At 37.4% G+C, this 13856-nt stretch overlaps 1 protein-coding gene across 7 annotated transcripts in view; it reads right to left on the minus strand.

Moving 5' to 3' along the window:
* Nucleotides 1–13856, minus strand: part of CTNND2 (catenin delta 2) — a 576017-nt gene that overhangs the window by 250682 nt on the left and 311479 nt on the right. For all 7 annotated transcript variants that reach the window (XM_054164400.1, XM_054164398.1, XM_054164401.1 and 4 more), the window contains one exon: nucleotides 6396–6568. In XM_054164400.1, coding sequence (XP_054020375.1) covers nucleotides 6396–6568 — 173 coding nt within the window. The remainder of the gene's footprint in view (nucleotides 1–6395; nucleotides 6569–13856) is intronic.

The raw sequence follows: 13856 nt of genomic DNA on the forward strand, positions 1-13856 counted from the left end.
AGATTTAAGACAACATTGTCAGAGCAGCTTTTGCACATGCTGAAAGGTTGTTTGAACCAGCTACATTATCAATTGGTATTTTTAAATAAATTTTACTTTTTGGACTGTTAAGTGGCATAATAATAATATATTTTGTATTAAACATAAATATCTTTAATATTTAACATTGTTCCAAAATACAGTCTTCTGCAATGTTGCCAGTGTTTTCTGCAACACACTGCTAATGCAATGGTAACTTAGTTTGTCATTGATCATAAGGATTTTAGGCAAGAGCTCTCATCATGTATACAAAATTTCATTCTCTAATCTACTTTTACGCTGCTTGATATGTCAAGGATTTAGAGTAATTAATTTCAAGTAAACCAATATTATCCCGTATTTCTGACAAATCTCTATAAAGCTGCAGGCATTCTGCAAGTACTAATACAAAAATGGGGGAAAATCCCACTTCATAATTGTTTATGATAGGGAAGAAGGTGTAGTGGCAGGACATGAGAATTAAATGCTTAATTTAAAATGCAGAGTATAGCACTTCCTAAAAAGCTAAGCATTTGCTCTGTGTGAAGGAGAGAACTTTTGGAGGAACAGATTGCAGTGAAAACATTAGCATTCAGTATTTTCTAGGATGTGACTAATCTCAGACATATCTCCAATTTACTGTGAGGTTCTTATGGTTTTTCAAAGGGTCAAGTGTACAGTCACGTTCTCCACTCGTGTTTCCAGAGCCAAAATGTTTTAGTTTCTCCCTGTGTTTCTCCTTGTCTGTTGCTTAAGACAACCGTACAGACATGTCACTGTTCATACTGCAATGTGACATAATACTTCATATAGAGGAATGAAATGCAGTGGTATTTTTCCCTTTGTCCATTGTTGTTGTGAATCTGATAATGAAACTGTGGTTAAACTAATAAGTAGAGAACAGATTTGCTTCCCATGTTGTCCTGTATCAATCTATTTCACAGATGTGGACAAAATTCAAAGACTTTATTACTACAGCCCTGTAACTATCTGAGAGTCAGAGATTTAATTTTTCTGGTACCCCAAAGGAAAGGAGCTTGATTTGCTAATTTGGATTAAATATATAGATTCTGATTTATCCTTTTTAACAGTAGAACTGTATGGAAAAAACAAACACTATTACATCTATGAAAATGTAAATCATAGAATCAGTAAGGTTGGAAAGACCTCAGAGATCATCAAGTCTAACCGATAACCCAACACCTCATGACTAACTAAAGCATGGCTTCAAGTAAACTATTAGAATGATCATTCTCTACTGATATGGACAAAATGAGCTCTGCAGAGCTCTACAGAAAATTACTGAGGGTGTCCAGTTAGGTTATAGTAGATTAGCTTGTTTGCCTGCCATAATACATGCATTTAATGCACTAAATTTCAGGACATCTTCATTGGTTTTATTGTTTGTTTGGTTTTGGTGGTTTGTTTGTTTGGTGGGGATTTTTTGTTGGTTTGGTTTGGTTTTTTTTGGAGTTTTTTGTTTAACAATTCAAATTTAAAATTGAAATCAGAACTCTTAAGCAAAAAAAAAGATTAGAGGAAAGACTGTAATACAACATTTCTGGTTTATGAAGTAGAATTGAAAGGGGCAAGTAACTATGTTGGACTATTTATTCTGCTGATTTTTTTTTCATGGATAAGAAATTATATAATCCTAGATTGCTGGACATCTTAAACAAAACTTTAGGGTCAGCTTCTATATAGTAAAACAACATGTTGATTCTTGGAGATTGATCCCAGAGGGAGCAAAAACCTGCATAGTGAAAGTCTCAGAGAACAAGATGACTATTATGAATATGTTAGCAGATGCAGGAGATCTATTTATCATCTAAAATCCCTTCACACCCTTTTGTTCTCAGGTGTGCCAAAACACAAAACCAAAGCCTGGTACGTTTTCTGTATTTATGCTTCATAATTCACAGGTGTTAATGCAACCACCTAAGTCTTAGAAACAGAATTAAGAACAGAAAAGGCTTCATAGTAGTTTCTTGGGAATAAGATAATGATACAATTTCCATGAAAATGCTGGGAAATTGTAATTATAGTACCAGTTGCCTTTAAGAGATGACAATGTGCATTCAATGTCCTGTAGACTTCTCTGACAGATACTAGAATAAAATGTTATGTTACATTTGAGTAAATCTGCATGCTCCTCTTAGGCCTAGATGAATTTGTATTCACAAACATTTTTAGTTTAGCATTAAATGTCAGCACCATTTTTCAGCTCATTTTGTGCTCTGAAACTTTCAAGGATTGTTTTACCCTTCAAATTTCAAACAAGGTCATATCTGATGAATATGCAGTATACTCTTGTCCATGAGAAGATCTTTCTCTTGATTTTAGGTAGGATTTTCCCACTGGATGCTCATGCTGTGTGGGAGACATGCCTCCAGGCTGCATTGGCTTCTTGAAATTTGGTGGGTGTTGCTATCTTTAGGCAGCAAACTTGATCATCCTTACTAGGGGAGACATAGGTGGTCTTTTAAAGGTCCATTTCCACTTCACAATCTCAGTGATGCTCTGTGCTCTTTCAGTGACTGAAAGACTTTGCAGTCTATTGAGGGCTTTTTTTTTTCCCTGTTTGCTCAAAGAAACTTCCATGTGCCTTCACTCAACGTACCATTCTGCTGTGGTCTAATGCCTCTGTCAACATTCTTCTACAAAGGGGAGAAGAGAATATGGGAAATGCTTAACATTCTCTATTCTTCATGCTGCGGATTTCACTCCTTGTGCAGCACCTGAGAGTTCTTCTGCAAGAATGCTTTGCTGTTGTTTCTAAGTTCCTGACATAACTAAAAAAGATGTTACCTACATTCAAATGCACTCATATGATAATAGATGCCAGACTATATCTGTGGATCCTTCAAATGTGGCCTTTTCCATCTCTTTCTCCTCATTTTGTCACATAGGTCATGGCTATACTGTGTTTGCAAAATATAACCCAACACTATTAGGAAAACTTGTCAGCCTATCTTATCCTAATCTTAAGGGTCATATGTATAGATGAAGGTAGACAATACCATCATACTCTTCTACATTCACAAACAGAACTGTGTGAGATCCTTTCAGAGTGTGCAGAGATGCTTAATCTCTGGTTTTAAAGCAGCAGTGAAAGCTGCAATCATTACCTACTGCAGGATAAAACAAGCATTATGTGGATCATAAGTTACACTGGTGAATTGTTCATAGTGTCATAGTAAGAATAATCTGTCTTAACATTGCATCTGTTTCCTTTAATGATAGAAAAAAAAAAATCCCCTGTTCATCTTGTGAATCCAGTTTTAAACATGTCATTGTCTGCCACATCCTAACAGAAGTGAAGTCCTTATTTTAAGTTTTGTCTGAATGGATTATGAAGCAACCTTTTACCTTATGGCATAAATGACTGATGGTGGGAAGAGCCATGAGTCTACCTGGAAAAGACCAATATATAGATTTTGCTTGAGAACTGAATGCAGTCTTGTACTAATCTGCCAATATTCTAAATAGGTCTAGTACAGTGTGGTGGTCTGATGCAATACAAACATACAACTTGTTTATAGGAGACAGGAGACAAGTTATAAAATTATTTTATTATTATTATCATCTCTATTTTCCTTTTATTTTTTAAAGGGTTTTCAAATTCTGTGTCAACTTGTTCAGGCCAGAAGCTTCAGAAGCATAGGATAATACGCAGTAGGGGATTTACCTCTTGCTGCCTCAGCCTCTGAAAAGACCTCAGCATCACCAGAAGCTAAAGAAGTCCTCATCCAGAAATGAAAAGTAGTTTAATTTCCTTTGCAAATATATGGCAGACCACATGGAAACCCACTATTTGTAGTACATGCTGTGCTTCATATTCCTACAATTTCTACAATATAGCTAACCATTCACAAGATAACAGTAAACAAAATCAGTAAGTTGGTAAAAAGTTACATTGTCGAAATAGAAGATTCACTTTTGAACAACTGCAAAATCCGCTGCATTTTGTGTTAAGAGAAACAACTGACTCTTCACAACCAACCTGAATCGATTAATACAGCATATATCAGGATCTGGGCATCAAGTCTGAAAAGCTGTTTTCAGATGGGAAATAGTAATTCCCTGCCAGAGGAGCAGTTGTTGCTGAGAAATCCTATTCCAGTAGCATTCAGAAAATACAAGTTTTCTGTTCTAAAGTACTTAATACTATGGAAAAACTCTATGATCTATAATGAAGTCCTCCAAATTGACAAAAATGTTAGATTGCACTTTACAGCACTATACAGGAAGTCCCAAGACTAATTAGTTTCTCTCTTTTATACAACACCATTTTCAGAAATTGTTTTTGCTGCCACAGCTGGCCTTGGGACAATTTACATTTATTTTTTTCCTATGCATTTGGGCTATCATTCATGTTCAGAGACAGCTATATTCCTTGCACACAAATACCCAAGGAAACTATCACAATCTGAGCAGTTTTGACTCCTGAGGCTTATTTTAATTATAATAGGGATAGCAAAACAGTTCCAAGGATTGATTTTTTTTTTTCTCCTTAATTGTGGGATCAGCAATGGTCATGTTTAGAACTTGTTAATTTTAACTTCTGACTCCTCCTTATGTTGTCTACCTCTTTTAAAATCTCCTTTATATGCTTTTAATGTTATTAATTCATAGTTTATATTATTTTCAAGATCTATCTTAATTGTCATCATCCTTTTCAAGATGATGGTATGAAAGATTATTATGTTCTGTGAGGTATTTTCCTGCAGGAACATCTACCATACAGTCTGGAGGAACACAGGAATAAATCCTGTCTTCTGCCCTCTCATACCACTTCTGTGAAGTAGATGGTTCAGGAGAGCTTTTCAGATCTAAGCAATTGCTGTTCAGCATATTTTCAATGAAGAAGTATAGAACATTATTTTTCCTCTCCATAAATTCATCCTTCTTCTGTTCATGAGCATGATGAAGTTTGTATTAAGAATATCACTATTTCCGACCCCTAGACAAATACACTTTCCCTTCCTGCCTTTTGTTTTGCTGGGTTGTTTAGATTCTGTATCCTTCCCCTCTCATTTCTTCATTTGTGTTTCTGTTGCTCTAATAACCCATTCCTTTTCCATCATCTTACTTTTTCTAGCCTCTTTGAAGAATGCATCACACCCTTGCAGGTAGAATGCTTTTCAGAAAGCTCAACTCCTGATGACATCTGCCTAGGTTACAACTGGATATTATAGCCTCCTTTTTCTTTCTAGCTGGAATCCTCCACTCCTGCTGGCTCCAATTCCTAAGAACATCAGGGAGGTCCTCTTTGGTAAACACAGAAAAACCATGAGGCTATAGCACTATGCAGGCTCATTTTAAACCCCTTATAGAAGAAAGACAAAGTGCCTATCCTATTTGAAATGAAATTTCAGTCTAAGAGGATGGGGAGTTTTTCTGAGCAAATTGAGAGAATAGAATATTGTATATCTTGGTATCCCACAAGCTGTGCAATGACTATATAATATTTGAAATCTCTTAGCAATTTAAGGCTTTGAAATTCAAATAGTACTCACTTCTACAGAATCCTGAATTATAAAGTGTTCCAGTGTCACACTGAGATGGCCTGCTTTGCTGGGGTGGTTAACATCTAAACAGGGAAAATAACCTGAGCTGACCAACAAAACCCAGCCAGACTTTGTTTATGTACAGAAGCTTGAATGCTTCTAGAAATTTTTGTCTAAACTGATGATTAAATTCCCAGTGAAAGGCTTTGATGTTGCAGTGAAAAGCACAGAAGTTGAGAGGGATATGTGTCAGAGCTGGGATGAATTGTTTAAATGAGATTTTATAAAGTTGTCATGAGTATCTGAAACAATCTTTCAAAATCTTTGAAAGGTACAGGTGGCTGTCTGATATTTTTTTTTTTACACAATATGGGGAAAACATGGCCAAAACATGATTCTTACACTTGGGATTAGGCCACAGTGCCAGGCAATGCATGGTATCCCTATCAGGTTTCGCATCTGGTGACAGCCTGGATTTGTTTTTGTTTTCTGGCACTTGCTGCTTTCAGTGATAAGATACCAACGTAGAGAGATCCTAGACCTTAGTTAGGACTCCTAATCAGTACAATCAAAGAAATTTTCAACCTTAAATACCTAAACATGCTATCGCCAAAATATGCATACAAGTGAGTAAGTAAAACTGGCATGTATATTGCCTTTTAATTCAGGATTATTTTCTTACTATGCAAGTCAACCCACTTTAGATTTAAAAAAATCAAGGTGGTAACTCCACCCTGCTTCAGATGTTTTGAACAAGAAAGTAAAGGCAGACATTCATGTGCCAGTGGGAACCAAACAGCTTTGGTTCCTGAGAGCTATCCAACATGATTTCAGGTGTGAGAGATTCAGGCAGCTTAAGACACATACCTGGCTGTAGCTCGGGATGGCACCTCTGGCCTGACCACTGCGGGCTGGGAGCTGGGCAGATGCTGCTTCACCCAGGGCAAGGGTCTGGTTGCTGTGGTAGCTGGCTGAGTACTGGAAGGACCCTTCAGGTTTGGAATTGAGCTGGAGTGTGCTCTGGGAGAGGAGGCTGGGCCCTGCAGGAACAGGATTTCAAAGAAGTCAGAAAAACTCAGTGAAAGAGTATACCTGTATTTGGTGAGTGAGCTTCCAAATTATCAGTTGCATATGACTTCAGCTTTTCACAGTTTCAATTTTCAGTAACAAAAATCACATATATTAAATTATTTCTTTATCACTCATAATTATTACTGTGTTCAATACAGACTACATTGCTTGCTTTGCAAAAAAAATACATGGTTTTGACAGGTGAAGAAATCCTAAGCCAAACATACTATATGATAAAGAAGTCATGGTTTTCTGCTCAGGACATTTGATGAGGTTTTGTTTTTTTTAATAAGAATGAGCCTTGTTTGTTTTGCTTCATTATATCCAGTTGTACTCCATTGCAAATGCTAACTCATCCCTTCCTGGGCCCCCAGCACATCAGATCCATTGATTACTGCCACTCTGTCCTGTACACTTGGTGATGCAATACTTTGGTGCCTGCAGGGATGGATGGCAGCCTTTAAAATATTAATAGCTCCTCTCATCATGTAGGACTCACCCTGATCTCAGAGACTCTTTGATGACTGTGTTGTCAGCCTTTCTTATGTTCCCCATCACAGCACTATGTGGCAGGAGAGCAGAGTGCAAGCAGTGAGCTTGAACTGGGGTTGCTAAACTGACAGGCATGTTAGGAGTGTGAACAGTGACATTTATTTCTATGACAGTTATTTAGTTGTTTTGTGAAACTAAAACATGTTCTCATATTCAGTGGATTCACGTACAAGTGATAAAGCATATCATGTACCCATAGCAAATTCCCCAGTTTTTGTTCCAAGAGCATATACTAGAGATGGAAAGGCTCTTCCATCTTCCATCTTCTTACACTGCACTGCCATGTGGTTTAGACATGACCTTCCATAATAGCTTTTAATGATGAACTCATTCTGTCTCCATACATGAAAAGCTGTATTAAAGAATACCCATCACTTAATCCTTCCCTTCACTGATTTTAGTCTCTTCTAATTTTCAACAAACTAGCTTACTCTTCCATGGTATCTAGGCCCAGCAAATGAAACACAGGAAGAGAGAAAAGGGTTACGCCTTGACCACTGCATGAGTTACAAATAAGTCTACCTTCAATACAACAATAATCTATAGCATATTCAGTGGTTCCATGGCATAATCAGTTAATCTGGGTAGCACTAACAAGCTCATGAGAACACAGAAGGTGACAGCAACCTTAAGAGATGTGAAATGATCATATTGATTTTGCTCCTACAGAACATGTGAGAAGTTCAGTTTAAAAAAGACTCACAGTGGCAAAATTCCAATGCATTTTATAAGAAAGAACTCCCAGTACATTTCTGATACAAAGGCCAAATTCTATGGCCTTCATGTCTTTGCTACAAGGATATACAGCTGCTCCACAAAGACTTCCACTTAGAAAACATCTAAACAACCCACCCTCAAATTTACATGGAGAGTATTTTTTCCCTAGCCTGTTTCTGAGAAATGGCAGAACCACTCTGAATGATATTTTCTGAAACCCAACCCGAACCATGCACATTATAAACAAATTGTAGCAGGCTATGTAAAGTGGAAGTGTTTGCATTTAATTTTAGACTGGGATTATGACACCATTTTACATCTCAACAACATTTACTGCAAAGTCAACTGCATTCATCAGAATATTGCAGGTATTGGACAAATTTGGAAAGTAAGTTCTGGTCCTTGTATTGTCCTTACTAGCGCAGAAGAAGGCAGGGCCCCACGTATGATGTTAGGCTACTAAAAATGTATCATGTGCATAGGAGAGCTGAATTTAATCCTCCATGGGTGTTTATAAATCCAACCATTTTTATTCCCTAACTCTGCAAATAAGGTTTACTAAGCATCTTCCATTTAACAGTTTTTGTTGCAAAAGTTCTTTCACGAAAGAAATATTCTCACAGATTTTTCAAAAGAACATAAAGAAAACACAGTTTTAGTTTTAAAAATGCATCTATAGGCTTTATTTTAATCTTTTGGATTTTGAATTTTCACTGACAATTTGCCTGTAATAAAGCAACATGATTAAGTTCAGAAAAGTACAGCAGCATAACTCTCCCAGGAGGGGCAAAAGTTGCAGCAAGAAAGCAGTTTTTGTTCATCGAAGTGTTTGTACTCATTCTGAAAGTAATTATGCTGTGACATTTCTAAAGCTTAAATAATGATTAAACTGTCACATGCTATGAACTCAGTATATTTAAATTTTCATTGCATCTGGCTTTCAAGTGTTCCTTTCATATTACTATGGCTCACTGGGGGATTTACATAGCCAGCTAAAATCACATACATAGGTTCCCTGCACCATTTAGCCTAACTGTAGAAAAAAGTTAAGTCTGGATTTAAGTTCACTAACTAGTATACAGGAGTTTTTATTTTGTACCTTTAAAAGCAGTAATGAACAATTAAAATGTACATACATTTCAATAAAGTAATTACAAAGTCATTTGAGAGAGACAGCCAGATATTTAAAATGTATACATGCCCACATTTCTCAAGCAAACACAGAATACAATTGTGGCTGCTCACCTGTAAATAAGTAGGTCTAAACCAAGTATAGAAACTACAAGAAACACTGAGATCATTCAGCATGACCTTGAAAACAACAAGTTCCCTCTTCAAGATTCAAAGACTACAAGTGGTCCTGTCTTGTCTGATAGGGAAAAGATGGATCATTTTTCTCATTAACATTCCTGAGATTTCAGTGTGAAAGCAAACTCAAAAGAGCCCAGAGCTCACCCAGAAGAGAAGTGGTTGGTTTCTTATATACACTGATGACTCTTGACAACAAACTACTCTTTCATTCTGGCAAAAAGTTAAACACTGTTGTGGTAGTATAAGAAAGTGTTCATGCAGCTACTTTTATTTTTTTTAGTTTATTTTTTTTCCAGAAGAGCCAAGGCAGGTGGAAAGTCTCCATTTTCAGTTAATCACAGGAAGTCATTAGTTTACTACTATGACAATTCAGTCTTGGATATTCTCCCTAGCTCTTCTTTTACTGTTACCATACTTATAAAAGCATTTTTTATTATCTTTCATGACACTGGCCAGATTGAGTTCTAGTTGAACTTTGGTCATTCTAATTTTCTCCCTATATATCGGTACTCTTCCTGAGTTGCCTGCCCCTTCTTCCATAGCCAGTAGACTTTCCAAAGCTCTCTACTCAGCCAGGCTAGTCTTCTGCCCCACCTGCTCATTTTTCAGTGCATGGGGATAGTTTGTTCCTGGTCTTGATTTCCCTCTTGAGGAATGTTCAGCCTTCCTGGACTCTGTCCTTCAGGTCTACCTCCCAAGTGTTGCCATCAACCAGTCTCCTAAACAAGTCAAAGTCTGTCCTCCAGAAATCCCAGGATGTAGTTCTATTGACTCCCCTCCTAACTACACTAAGAATTGAAAACGTCACCATCTGTTGGTCGCTTTGTCCGAGATGGCCACCAACCTTTACACCTCCTAGTAGTCCTTCCCTGTTTACAAACAGCAGGTCTAGTAGAAAGCCATCCCTTGTTGCCTCGTTTTTCAGTTTTGTTAGCAAGTTATCTTCCATGCACTGCAGGAACCTCCAGGACTTCTTCCTGTCTGCTGTATTCTATTTCCAGCAGATATCCACTAAGTTCCCCACAAGAACAAGGGATAGTGATTCTGAGAACTTCCCCAGACTGTAAAACACTTTACCAACCTCCTCATTGTGGTTGGGTGGTCTATAGCAGACCTCTCATGCCATCTGCCTTTTTGGCCTTTCCCCTGATTCTTATCCACAAGCATTCAACCCTATCATCACCATCATCATCATGCTCAAGACAGTCGAGGCCTTCCCTGACACACAGGGACACCCCACTGTCTTTCTGGGCCTATCCCTTCTGAAGAGCCTATAGCTGTCCAACACAGCACTCCAGGTATAGGATTCATCCCACCATGTTTTCATCAGGGCAATGATATCATAGTTTTCCTGCTGGATGATAGCTTTGAGCTCCTCCTGCTTGTTCCCCATGCTCCATGCTCTGGCTTAGATACACTTCAGCTGGGGTGCCTTTTGGCAGGGTAGAGGGCTGCTCCCTGCTTGACTGCTCCCAGGCACTACCGTGAGCTCATCAGTGGCCCTTGCATCTTCCTTACCGTATGGCCCACTGTCTCATACCTCCCCTGAGACAGCAGTGGAGCCATCACAATGTCCCACTTGTGTTCCAGGCTTGTCTCCAGTAAGCCTGGCCCTTCCCTTTTCCCCTTTCCAATCTAGTTGAAAGCCCTGTCTACTAAATTATGAGTGAGGATTTAAAAGCAAACACGTTATGTAAATTCTGAAAATATTTAAATACAAACAATATTTGTGATATGCATTTTTACCTACAAGACAGCGAGTTAAGGTAGTAGGAATCTGTGGATTAACTCCACTACAAATTCAGGGAACTTTATGTAGTTTTTCTTATACCACAGCACCATGGCTGGGTCACAAAGCTAAACAGCCAGCTGCATGTGGGATTCTTGTAAAGGAGAAATGAAACCAAAGAATTTGTTCCTGGTAGGGATATCAGTGATGGACTATCTCTAGTGCCCACCAGTCAAACATCTCTGGGGGTCCCTTCCAATCCCTAGCATTCTGTGATTCTGTGATCTAAGAAGTTACTCCTATTTCCTAATCTCTAGACTTCAATATCTCATGGAATGCTTCACAACTTGTAGCTTCACAGTATGTAACAATTCAAGATGATATTATAGTAATAGTATGGTCAATCTTCAAAACAAACTAAAGGTTGAATTCTGAAACAGGACTAATGTATTACATTACAGACCAGAATTTATCATTGAACAAGTATTCAGTAATAGAATATCTGCTAGTTGTTAATTAATAAAATAATTACTATATAATGACAAATTACATACAGTACTATACTATTACAAGATAAGGGCATGATTAATTCAGTATTCCAAATCTATGTGATAATTACTTCTGAATTTGCTGAAATAATTATGCTCTAAGCTACAAAAATGTATTCCTAGTCAGCCCCAATGAGGTAACAGCATGCTTATTACTTAGTTCTTCGTGTGAAGTTCCCAAGAAAAAATATCATGCAAGTGAAAGGAGAAGAAGTTTTTACTTTCCTTGAGATTTAAAGTCAATTGGCTCACCAGGGCACATTTCCTTCCCCCAAGTAAGTAGTAAAGAGGAGCACTACTGTTGTGTTCTACATTAACATTTTGTCGGTCATCTATTGCAATGCCAGTTCTAATTGACAAAGGAAATAGACCAAAAAATGCTCAAATGAAAATTGAATTAGCTCCCATACCAATTAGAAACAATGCTTCGCTCACCTTCGATCAACTGACAGTAATGGTAATGATAAATTATAGAGTAAGTGTAAATAAAGTGGTTTTAATTAGTGTAATTAATCACCTCACATATTCTTCAACCTGCTTTGCTCACTTGGGTAACAGTTGAAAGAAAGTACTAGCAAGACTTCTTTAATGTCCTTTGAACATCCATTTACAGAGTTAAGAGTTAATAGGTTGAGGCGCCTCACATCCCAGGGAGAGGAACCATCTCCTAATTGTTAGTATATGTGTAATTAAGGATTCCAAATACCAAAAAGTCATTTTTTATTGTTTCTTCTGCCTCTCAGGTCATTTAGTTTGAGCATGAAATACTGATTCCTACCTTAGACCCTATTTTCTGTATTAGTTCATTTAAGTGTGTGTACTCACAGTAAGTTGTTCCTAACTGTTCCTAAACCTGGGTTGCTCAATTTTGAAAATGAATGGATTATTAAAAAAGACATGATAAAGTAAGAGATCAGGACTGTTAAGTGGTCACTCAATTTCTGAATGTTCAAATGTATTTAGAATGCTGGAGCAATGATGGTACTAGACTGAATAAACAATAAAACCTGTGATACTCTTGCCAGTGTCCTTCCACAGTATTTGACAGTAAAGAAGAAGACATGACAGTTAAAGACACGGTGGATGGGCCCGTTCCAAGTGATATTAAATTCTTTGGTATCTCAGTGGTATATATCCTGTTTTCTAAGTCCTGCTCCCAGAATTAAGGACCAGGAGTAAACTTTCCCTCCAAATCAGATGGGTGAAGAACATTTGGTTGTCTGTCTGTTTTAAACACACTCATTGCAGCATAGGCTATTTTTGAGGTCATTTCAAACATTCCTTTAAGAAAATCTTTCTTGTGGAGATGATTTAGAATGGTTTTGGAAAGCAGAGGAATTGAGTGAGGGGAAGGGAAGCCCCACAAGTGCCCCAGCAGGTGGCAAGGAGACAGCTTGCCCCTTAAGTACAGACATCTGTCTCTTCTTCCCCATTTTCTGTTCTTTATGGAAACTGCAGAATGTGCATGTGGAAGCAGTAGATGCAAAGATGAAAACAAATCCTGTCAGATACCACTGGTCAAACGTTTTTAAGCCAACTATCAGTAAGGTAAGTAGCTATAATACAACAACAGTGATAAGCTTTGTCCCCATTCTTCCTCCAAACCCAGGACTATTTCTAGACTAGTACTAGGAAAATATTTGAAGATCTACCTTCTAGGAGATATTAAACATTTAAGGTAGCAGTATCTTTACATTACAAGAAAAAATGTCAAGGCTGCAATAGAAGGAAGGCATTCCATACCCTAGTAATGAAGAAAGTTGGAAAAAAGAAATGTGGGAGGGGTAAGCAAACACATACTAAATGAAGAAATAAATTAAACTACTCTACATGCTAAATCACAAACAGCTCCCTGGTTACAAAACAAACTCATCTCTTTGGATGAGAGGCACCAAATCTCAAATGAGTACACCGAAAAGAAACTTGTTTTACAAAAAGGGAAAGTAATTTATATGCAATACCATGCCCTACCAGCATTAGGAAGGCTATGTTCTACCTACAAATACAAAAAATGGCTTTAGTGTTGCTATAGAACCTATTCTTAGGTACTGGAAAACTGGATTTGATGGAATACATTCAGAAATGTAGAACAAGTGCATTTTCATCCAAGAATCCTATAAATGATATCTGTCAGGAGAAATTATGCAAAAACTAGGCTGATATCATTATGTAAGGGAACAATATAAGGATACCTCTTCCAGCTGTTTTTCTGACCTAATTACTATTGGGCTGAAAGATGAAGAACACTTTATTTCGAGAGTAAGTCAACTGGGAATACAAAATAGTTTCATTAGATGCTGATTCTTTTATGCCTTTTATACAAGATACAAATTCTGCCATTATTGTAAGAAGAAAACAGAGGTGTTGTCTAGGATTTGAAATAATGAATAGCTACTCCAA

This window comes from Dryobates pubescens, chromosome 9 (assembly GCF_014839835.1).
Source record: "Dryobates pubescens isolate bDryPub1 chromosome 9, bDryPub1.pri, whole genome shotgun sequence".
Lineage (NCBI taxonomy): Eukaryota > Metazoa > Chordata > Aves > Piciformes > Picidae > Dryobates > Dryobates pubescens.